Here is an 11,180-nt window from a genome sequence, read left to right as displayed (position 1 = left end):
ATTTCTAAAAAGAGGATTTCGCTGCATAAGGTAGGGCAGTGGCTATTATTTATATTGACTGCCATGCCAAAACACATTTTGTTTGTTAGACAGAAGGCTACCATTAATCTATAATATAATATAATATAATTATTATTTATATTATTATTATTATTATTATTATTATATACACTATTGGTCAAAGGTTTGGGTGAGTAGGATTTTTAAATGTTTTAATATAAGCTTTTCCTGCTCACCAAGGCTGCATTTATTTCATCAAAAAACTGTACAAATTGTAAAATGTTATTGCACTATAAAATAACTGCTCAAAAGTGGTTTATAATTGAATTTAATATTTATTCCAGTGATTTTAATGATGAACTTTCAGCTTCATTACTCCAGTCTTCAGAGTCACGATCCTTCAGAAATCACTCGACTATTAATTATTGTTATTGTTGTTATTATTATTATTATTATTCATTCATTCATTCATTTTCTTTTCGGCTTATTCCCTTTATTAATCTGGGGTCGCCACAGCGGAATGAACCACCAACTTATCCAGCATATGTTTTTACGCAGCAGATGCCCTTCCAGCTGCAACCCATCACTGGGAAACACCCATACACTCTCATTCACACACACTACAGACAATTTTAGCTTACCCAATTCGCCTATACCGCATGTCTTTGGACTTGTCTTGGAAACCGGAGCACCCGGAGGAAACCCGCACGACTGCGGGTAGAACATGCAAACTCCACACAGAAGTGCCAACTGATCCAGCCGAAACTCAAACCAGTGACCTCCTTGCTGTGAGGTGACAGCACTACCTACTGCGCCACTATGTCACCATTATTATTATTAGTATTATTATTAGTATTATTAATGGTAACAGCAATAAAAGCAACAAGGAGTAATGATTTCATTTGAAACTACATACAGTATAAGTAATAAATAAATATTTAATAATTAAGTATTAAACAACAAATATATAACTTTTTAATATATTTAATAAATGCCGCCTTGATGAACAGAATAATTTTAATTAAATTATTTAATAAAATTATTCATTAAAAATAAATAAGTAAACTGACCCTAAACTAGTAGTGTAGAACAGTGGGTTAGTTTAATAAAATAATTTTATTTGCGTGTTGAATATAATAGATGTTTGTTGATAGGCTGTACATTTGTTAAAACCTGTTCTTTGTCGGTCGCAAATCTTTTTAAATGCATTAAAGGGCAGCGCATATATTAGCCTGGAGTTTGTTCACCCTCCGCCTATGCATGTGTACTGTGTATATTTACGTATACAACTATAAATAACCAAATACTGTACATGCAATATACAAAAAAAATATTTACATTTATAAACATTATCTGGGATGGGACTACAATTTAATTACAATGTAATAACATAGTAATTACAATTTAATGACACATTAATTACACACCAGATAAGTTTATAATTACATCTCAGATGTAAATACAATGTTATAACAATGTCATTAAATCCAAATAAAAATTTGTAATTACATGTCAAAAGCATTCATAAAATCTCAATGTCATGTCCTCAACTCGTAACGATGATTATAAAGGTGTTACGTCGGCACCAATAGCCTTGTGGTTAGTGTGTCGACACATGGCACCTAGGTGTTCACGGCAACTCAAGTTTGATTCCCGGCTCGAGGTCCTTTGCCGACCCTTCCCCTATCTCTGCTCCCCATACTTTCCTGTCTGTAAAATCTCCACTGTCCTATCACAATAAAGGTGTAACGACAAAGAAATAAAGGTGTAACAGCATTCTTATGAACACCTTTAAGTGTTACCCATACAAATTAATGTCTTTCAATTTTCAAATATATTATTTTATACAGAGAGATATCAAAATTGACAGACAAACGACAACTGAAATGACACTTAATGACAGTTGTCATAATATAATACATAAATTCTCATTCATACTCACCTCCCATGTCATGATTGCAAAGGTGTCAGGACAGTCTTATGAACTCCTACTTTATGTGTTACCCATAGAAATTAATGTCTATCAGTTTTGAAATATAGAAAGATACAATGACAAAGATATCAAAATGTTACAGACAGACAGACAGACAGACAGACAGACAGACAGACAGACAGACAGACAGACAGACAGACAGACAGATAGATAGATAGATAGATTCAAAATAAACTTTTTTTAATCGCTACGTAATCAGCGTAGTTGCTACAGGAATCAAAGCACGTACAGTAAGCTAAAGCAACTAGTCACTACGCGCTTTAATAAATATACACGACAGCTCCTACCAATTTCTACTTTCCGATATTATCCTGCATAATTATCCTCTTTCACAAGCTGCTTGTCGTTTTGTTTCCCAATACAATGTATAAGATTAAGATATGCTCTTTCCCTCCCACTTGACCGTTTATTTTCCGGCGGCATCACTGCAGCAAACGCGGTCACGATCACGACATCGAGCCCGCGCGTCTGTTTCGTGTCTGCAGGAGCCTCGAGTATTTTTAGACGCTTTTATCGAGCTCAACGCAACCCTTCATGTTGTTTTCCTGGTAGGTACCATACTCTATACTGGTCAGATATTTGACTAGAAACTCGTTCAGGCTCACCGGTTTAGGCTTCTTGCTGGGGCTCGTTTGGTTACAGGTCTCCTTCCAGAAAGTGTGCATCTCTTCCGGCAGAGCTGTATTCATGTTCATCATAAACAGCTGATGGTCAGAGAGGAGTTCTGCTCTGTATGACCTACACACACTCTCTCACACAGAGACACATGCAGAGCAGTCACATCCCTGGAGCAAAGCAATCAGATGAGCAGAGTCTGATAGAGATGAAACTGAAGCTCTTGCTCACCATCACTCCCCATCATCTGCTGCTCCAGGGGACCAGTGATGGTGGGGCTCCTCATATATCAGTTTGGGTGGGTGCTGCAGTTTGTGTGCAAACTGAGAAGGTGTTTTTTTGTTGTTTGTTTACTGTTAGTATGATGTGGCCTGGCACTGCTCAGAAATGTTCCCATAACAACCGCAGGTTCTGAGATGCATCAAAAAGATGATGTACTTGAAAGTGAGCAGAGGAAACACTGCACTATTAGCACTAATGCGCCAGAGTCCTTCAGAAGGAATCACAGATGTCCCCACATGCTGTAAACAAATGCAGATGTTCCACACAATTCATTTATGTTGTCCCAACACAAAAAAATCTTAATAATTGTGTTGTTTCAGCTAATTTTAAATAAGTAGATTAAATATTAATATATATTTTTATGGAGTGCAAAATTGTTAGGAATGTTAAACACTATATATAAAAATGCTGGATTGTCAACACAAAAATGGGTAAAATATGTACGGTTTGTTTATTGTTATTTGATTGAGATTTAGGTATACTTGCACAGGTGTAAAGCAAGTTAGATTTTCAATAGGACACATGTCAAATCATTCATTGATATTGCTCATGTCAAGTCTTTTTTTGTTGAGCTGGCTTTGACCTTTTTCCTATCGAAAGGTGAAAAACTCTAGTATTATCTTTTTTTTTGTTCATTTTAGCCTGGAGGTTTTTCATGTTTATTAAAGTGTCAGCACGTTTCTCTTGGTAGCTGACAAATGATTTTATTACAGATACACACACAGTATTCCCCTCAATGTTCTTGGTACAACACACTGTTCAGGGGATTATGTTATATATATATATATATATATATATATATATATATATATATATATATATATATATATATATATATATATATATATAGATATATATAGAGAGAGAGAGAGAGAGAGAGAGAGAGAGAGAGAGAGAGAGAGAGAGAGAGAGAGAGAGAGAGAGAGAGAGAGAGAGATTATAGTCTGTTTGAACTCAAAATTTGTTTTATAAATTTTTATTTATTATAAATATGTTAGCTTTGAAATCTGATGTTTGTCTGCAAGTACATTTTCTTAACTCTAATTACTCGTTTCCATTTTATTTCACGTAATTTTTTGTATACAATAGCGCGCAATGATGTAACAATTTGTTTTGTAAGCGGGTTGTCTTACTGATTAAAAAAATTAATATCCCCTAAAGCACAATATATAAATAAATAAATAATTAAATCTAAATATTGCTAAAATCACCTTAAAAATTGTGCAAATTATGCTCTTAGCAAAAAATATTACTTTTAGGAAGACATATATTTTACCCCTTTTACAAGATGTAAGATACGCCTTTGGTGTCTCCAGAATGTGTCTGTAAAGTTTCAGCTCAAAACACCCATCAGATTATTTATTATAGCCTCCAGAATCTGCCCCCTTCGGGGACTGAATAGCTGTTTTTGTAGCCTGTGGCTTTAAATGCAAATGAACTGCTTCTTCCCGCCCACCATTCCCACATGCATGTCTGCTTCTCCTGCATTACATCAGTTAAACAGCAATCAGTGATAGAGACAGACACAGATGAAGCAGAAATACAACTCAATAGTCAAAAATACCAAGTTTATTTGATGCTTCTCCCACCCACCCTTTACACGTGCATGTCTGCTTCTCATCATGCGTTATGTCAGATAAACAGCACAGTGACAGACAGATAAGGCGGAAATAAAGTTCATTATTCAAAAATACCAAGTGAGTTTATTTCATGTATTTGTGGAGGAGTTTATTCAAGCCTTTCTGAAATGATGAGTCCCACACAAATGCCATTTGCAGCACACAAGCACGCACACAGGCTTATTAGTGTTCACAGAGAGTTGGAACATTGCAGGTGGACCTCAAAAATTACTGCGATTTGGATCCTATTTTAACCTCAGGAAATAAAAAAAAAAAGAGACTTAGTGGGTTTTTATCACTCCAATATGACTGTGGACACACTATACATAAACTCAGTTCTGTCCAAACAGCATACAAAAGTTGATTTTCATCATAGGTGCCTTTTAAGTTAAGTTTTGATATCTTTTACAAAATTACATTTACAAAATGGCTTGATGGAACATGATCTTTATTTAATATTACGTTTATCAATAGCATTAATAATTGAAACATTAACAATTGTAATTAATATTAATAACATTTTTGAACGAAAAAAATATACATAATTTGAATTCATACAATGTATTTTTGGTTACTTCTACAAATATACCTGTGCATCTTCAGACTGCCTTTGTCCAGGGTCATATATGGTGAGTGACACTATATACAAGCACTAACTGATTCAGACAGTTTAAGTGTGATTTCCACTGGGATGAAAGAAGTCAGTTTGCTTGAGTAAATACACACACACAGATCAGCATATAATAGGGCAATGCATTTTGCGTTGAACACAGAAGAAAAACAGCAGAGACCTTGGGTTATGTAAAGAAAACTTCATTTATTACTTTCGTAGCATGACATAAATACTCAGACTTTGAAAAGTTGTTCTTTACATCTTATTCGACTGAACCGGCCATTACAAAATAAGAACAAGCTTTGAATAAATAGAGTTAATTCTCTCGTTGTGATTCTCTTTATACAGAAAAAAGTAATTTTTTTACATATATAATTTCATAATTATTATTATTATTTTTGTTCTCTGTAAAATAAAACATCTGTATAATTTTAAAGACTCATATCCTATATTCAATTAATACAAAAAACAACAACATCGCAACAAACAAAAACTGAACAAAAGTGAATAATGAGAATTGGAAGAGGGAACAGATCAGAGAGTGAGCTTAAAAATCGCATGACGACAGGCTGGAAGTGGAGTCTGCAGACGCTGAACCTGCCATCTGAGGAAGCGTTCGACTTTTGGCTGATTCGCAGTCTTCGCTTACAACTTAAAATACATTCCAAGAGTAGCTGTAAAAATCAATCCCTACATACAATCAAGACATTCCTGAGGAACGGTCGTGATATCAAAACAGGAAGCAATGAGAAAAACGACAGAATTGTTCCATTCGGTTAAATGTCTACTTGATCGTACCACTAAATAAAGATAGGGGGAGGAGAAAAACATATATAAGACTACATCATATCAATCCAGAAGAAGTCCTAAAGCTATATCTGCAGTATTTTTAGTGGTGTGCATTTGCAAATCGACTCCAAGTATTTATCCCAATACTGATGATACTAGACCCTATTAATTTGACTAAATGCGAACAATATATGAAGGTCAAAGTAAATCGATCGAGATCTGATCAAAAGCAACTCTACTATTTGGAGATTTAACTACTGCAAAATCTGCTAATTTACCATGTCAACCAAAATATAACTACCCTGCCATTCCAAAATAATCCTAAGGGAAAACGTAAAGATTATAGTTAGTATTACAAAATTGCAGTATGTTTTAAAGTGTTTGTAGACAATGTTCTGTAAATGCAGCAGTATGAGTCAAGAAACGGGATTTCAAAACAGGAATGATCAGCTTTAACACTATGTTAAAGGGTAATGAGGCAGAAAGAGGCAAGTATTAAGCATCAAGCAACCAGCAGAATAAAACCACCTTGTATTGCTAGAACCGGTCATGCTCAACTCAATACATGTCGCTTCACATAAAGCATGCAAACATTGTGGCTTTGGATCCCTAGGATTTATAATAATAAAAGGAATGTGATCAAAAGGCAAAATAAACATGACAATAAATGATGTAATTCACTCTATTTAGTGTCATTAGGATTGTTTAGTGTTGAAAACTATGTAGTTTATCACTTGCGTATGATAGTAGAGATAATACTGCAACTTCTAAAATCAGTTGTGAGGTCCAAAATCAGTCTTGCGGTGTGTTCACACTTGTAGTTTTGGTTTTATTGGTTCTTAAAGTGAAAGTTCACCCAAAAAAGAAAATTTTGTTATTAATTACTCACCCTCATGTCATTTCAATAATTTCGGGACCTTCGTTCATCTTCAGAACACAAATTATGATTTTTAGATTAAATTTGAGAACTCCCTCATCCTCCATAGACAGCAATGGTCCATAGATGTTCAAAGTACAGAAAAAAAAACCAAAAACATTGTCGAAACAGACACGTGTCTTCAGTGGTTCAACTGCAATCATACGAAGTTCCATGAGCACTTTTGTGCTACAAAAAACGTCCTGTTGCTGTCTATAGGGGATGAGGGAGCTTTCTGATTTAATCAAAAATATCTTCATTTGTGGTCTGAAGAAGAACCAAGGTCTCGGGGGGTTGAGACGGTATCGCGGATGAGCGATTAATAACAGAATTTTCAATTTTGATTATTTAAGATCCTTTGAAATAATGATACACCTTTGTGATGTATATTTTTCTCACTAGACATCCAAAGCAATGATGTGTGAATTGTAATGTGAAACATTAAGACTATGACAAAAAGCAAAACATTTTGTAATCTTGATGGCCATATCTTGTGACATCATGTCCTGCTTTTGGGTTGTTTAGGATGTCACGGATGTGTTGTGTTCATATTTCAGACAAATCACCCCAGAATGCACCTGGAAGTGAATTGAGATGCTTTTTTTTAGTGGTCTCTGACTGCTTATTTGGTGAACACCAAGCTTTAAATAGAAGTATTGTCACTTAGGAGTAGTTTACCCAACAATGGAAAATTATGGGATATTTCACTCAAAATCGGAAAGTTATGGGATATTTCACCCAAAAATGGAAAGTTATGGGATAGTTCATCCAAAAATGGAAAGTTATGGGATATTTCACCCAAAATGGAAAGTTATGGGATATTTCACCCAAAAATGGAAAGTTATTGGATAGCTCACCCAAAAATGAAAATTTTGTTATCATTTACTAACACGCAAGTGGTTCTAAACTTTTCAAAATTTCATTATTCTGTTGAAAACAAAAGGAAGATATTCTGAAGAACGTTGGAAAAAGGAGTCATTCACCTTTATAGTAGGAACAAAAATACTATAGAAGTCAATGGCTGTTTTTTTTTCAATATTCTTCAGAATATTTTTTTTTGTGTTCGACAGAAGAAAGAAACTCAAGCAGGTTTGGAACAAGTAGAGAATGAGTAAACGACGACAGACTTTTAGTTTTTGGGTAAACTTACCAGAAGTGTTTTCATTTTTGGTCAAATGCAAAACATTTAGAAAAATGTTGGAAACCAAACCAGTAACCACTGGCCATTGACCTACATATGGTTTCCAATGTTATTAAAAATATATTTTGCATCCAAAAGAAGAAAGAAATGAACACAGGTTTGGAAAAAGTGAATGATGATTAATTGAAAGCAGATTTCTAAATTCACATTTAGAATTTATAAAATTTCCCAATTACTCTCAATAAAAATGAACAGTTTCAACAATTTTCATTCTTGGGCAAACTTTTTTTCTTTTCAAATGAATCTCACCAGTTTGTTTTCCTGAAATGAAACCTGTCAGATGTGAACACACCTTTAGACTTCATATTCTCATCAGGTTTTGTGGAGAAAAAAAAAATAAATTCACCAATTTTCATCTACATACAGTAATATGATTGACTTTCTACACATAAAAGTAGAAGTTGATCATTATATCATTAACAAAAACAAAACAACAAAACTAAAAGTGTGCAAAGAGAAACAAAGGCATCTGCCTCAGTGTAGAAGACGATGCAGATCGACAGATCTGAAATTGTAGGCAAAATGAAGCAGGACAGAACCATGTGAAAGGGGTCAAGAGGGACGAGGTAGGGGGGTTTAAAGTGTTCTGTTGTACCAGAGGGAAAAGCAGAAGGCTCCCAAACTGCTGTAAAAGGCAATTACAGTTTAACAGAATGTACAGAAAAGGGAAATAAAGAACATCCAGATGTTGCACATTCATTTGCATGAGGAATATGAGAGAAATCTTCTCTTTTGGAAGATACAAATCCATTTCAAACTTTTAGCATACACACACACACACACACACACCTCTGTTTTTGGCCATTCAACTAAATCTTCAAATTTCACTTCTGTTTTACAGAAAGCAGCATTATATTCTAAATTAAAACATTAAATAAAAGAAACATCTGTGCTATATTGTGCCACAAAGGTGTCACTGATGGTGCAGTTAGTGTTAGCATTATTGTCTTCATATATGTCACAGTTTTGTTATTCTCATATTTATAATGTGCTCACAGTTTACATTCACTCTGGAAATCTGAGCCCGTGGAACCTCCAGCACTAATAAAGCCACAATTACTGCCACACAAAATCCCATTAACAAGCTGTATTATTATTATTATTTTCTTCTCTTGAACTTGTTCGGGTGTGCTTCTGTTTTACAGAATAGCCCTATTGTTCCATGCTCGATTAAAGCAAATTTGTAATTAAGCTCATTAAAAGCAAAGCCCTAAATAAATACTTTAGCTCCCACAGCGATTGGGTACTTCCTTGTGTGCTTGAGGCATTTCCCAACCATCCATTAGAGTCCTTCTCGCATTTTGTTCCCTGGTCGAGGCTTTTTCTTTTCCTTTTCGCTTTGTAGTGATTGCATTTAGTGTTCATATTTACATAGTTTTTTTGGATGGTGATGATGATGAAAATGATGTGCATGTCTTTTCTGGCTAAGGAATCAAACCTCATGGTAGTGTGCTTACATCTGTGTGTGTTATGTTTGTGTGTGTTTGTCAGATACCAGTCCTGTCACTGTAGAAAGGCGTAACGTGGAGCATGTAGCAGTGAGTGCAAACTCTCACCGGCTTCATCTGACCATATCTAGGCAACGGGGCTGAGTGTGATGAGCAGCGGGAACAGAAGATCTGCAATAAAAAATCATCACATTAGGATCTCAATTAAGTGATATTATTATTCCAGACACTGGTAAACAACGCTACAGAAGGCCAAAGTGAGTAGCTACATTTACACAAACAAGTTTGTAAGCATTCCAGTTGAACCTAAACGGTGTACGTAGTAATGTAAAGAATTACATTTTAAATTTGTGCAATTTGATTACAGTTACTAAAGTCAGTGTAATTGCGTTACTAATATAGTTTCTTGAAGAAAAAAAAAATACTTCTTTTAAATTATGTTTTCTGCTGCAACGTCAGTTAATAAGCATGAGCTTTTAAATTGCTGGGGAATGCCAGCTGAAATGGTTGCTGTCGAGAGTGGCTGCTTCTTCAAGTGGAAACAGACATTACTTTGATTTCATTGAGCATAAAAACAAAAATATTGCTGTGAAATGCAGTTTATGTCCAGTCCCTAAAGAACTTTCGACAGCTTTTAACTCGACCAGTAACTTGTTCAAGCACTTAAAGAAAAAGCATTCTACGACAATACTCATCACCAATGAGGACACCGGCGCCCCAATTCCACCTAAACCGGCTAAATTGAATTTTTGGGAGCACATATTGTACGTGCTCACATTTTCCAGAGGCACCAGTTGAAATCCGCGAGTCACATGACAAGAAATGACCGAACAGCTTCATACTTTGTATGGAATATACACATTTCGGTAGACTAATTACCTCAGACAAACACAAAGCACCCCCAAACACTGCAGTGCTTCTTCATGCAACGGATGTCAATGGGTACTGGTATCCAGTTTCTTCTAAATGTCTTCTCTTGTGTTAAAAAAGGTCAGTTTGGAACAAGTGAAGATTAAGTAAATGATGAGAAAATTTAATTTTAAGTTTTGGACGATTATTAGACAATTAGTAATCTGATTACTTTTTACATCAAGTAATTAGTAATGTAATTAGATTACAATTTACCATTAGTAGTCAGTAACTTGTAATCCATTACTTTTTTAAAGTAACTTACCCAACAGTGCTTACTCTCCCTTCATTTGTGTAAATCTAAAACCTTTCTTTATTCTGTTGAACACAAAAGAAGATATTTTTGAGAACGCTGTAACCATTGACTTCCATAATATTTGTTATTCTCACTATGGATGTCTACGTTTTCAGCATTCTCAAATTCTCTTCTTTAGTGTAAAAAACAGAATAAAGAAATATGAGGGTGAGTAAACACAGAGTAAATTTTATTTTTGAGTGAACTATACCCTTAAGATGTGAGCACTAGTAATACACTATGCTCTGCTGTTATAAAGCAGACTTAACATTTGGCCAACTCACTTCATTTGTTGCAACTTCATCTTGTTTTTTTCCCTTTTAGTAGACAACATTTCTAAATGGACCAAAATGTGTCACATCCCAGCAAGCATTTTTTTTGTCTTTTAAAGATGTCCAATAGATGTCTAAACATAGTCATCTTCGCTAAAACAAGGCTACATTTGGGCTGTCAGTGAAAATCTAATAGACGTCTAAGAATAGACTAAAAAAAGACTAGTC

At 34.8% G+C, this 11,180-nt stretch overlaps 2 protein-coding genes across 2 annotated transcripts in view; both read right to left on the bottom strand.

The window, feature by feature from the left end:
* nt5c1ab (5'-nucleotidase, cytosolic IAb) overlaps positions 1–2,925 on the bottom strand; it is a 20,032-nt gene extending 17,107 nt beyond the window's left edge. Inside the window, exon 1 of the mRNA XM_056477528.1 lies at positions 2,599–2,925. Coding sequence (XP_056333503.1) covers positions 2,599–2,691 — 93 coding nt within the window. The 5' untranslated portion in view covers positions 2,692–2,925. The remainder of the gene's footprint in view (positions 1–2,598) is intronic.
* A 2,199-nt stretch (positions 2,926–5,124) lies between these two features.
* zfyve28 (zinc finger, FYVE domain containing 28) overlaps positions 5,125–11,180 on the bottom strand; it is a 37,418-nt gene continuing 31,362 nt past the window's right edge. Inside the window, exon 14 of the mRNA XM_056476512.1 lies at positions 5,125–9,647. Within this exon, the coding sequence (XP_056332487.1) occupies positions 9,516–9,647 (132 nt within the window). The 3' untranslated portion in view covers positions 5,125–9,515. The remainder of the gene's footprint in view (positions 9,648–11,180) is intronic.

Source organism: Danio aesculapii, chromosome 17, assembly GCF_903798145.1.
Source record: "Danio aesculapii chromosome 17, fDanAes4.1, whole genome shotgun sequence".
In the NCBI taxonomy this organism is placed as follows: Eukaryota; Metazoa; Chordata; class Actinopteri; order Cypriniformes; family Danionidae; genus Danio; species Danio aesculapii.
The sequence above is the reverse complement of the archived record's forward strand: the minus strand, read 5'-3'. Positions and strand labels throughout refer to the sequence as shown.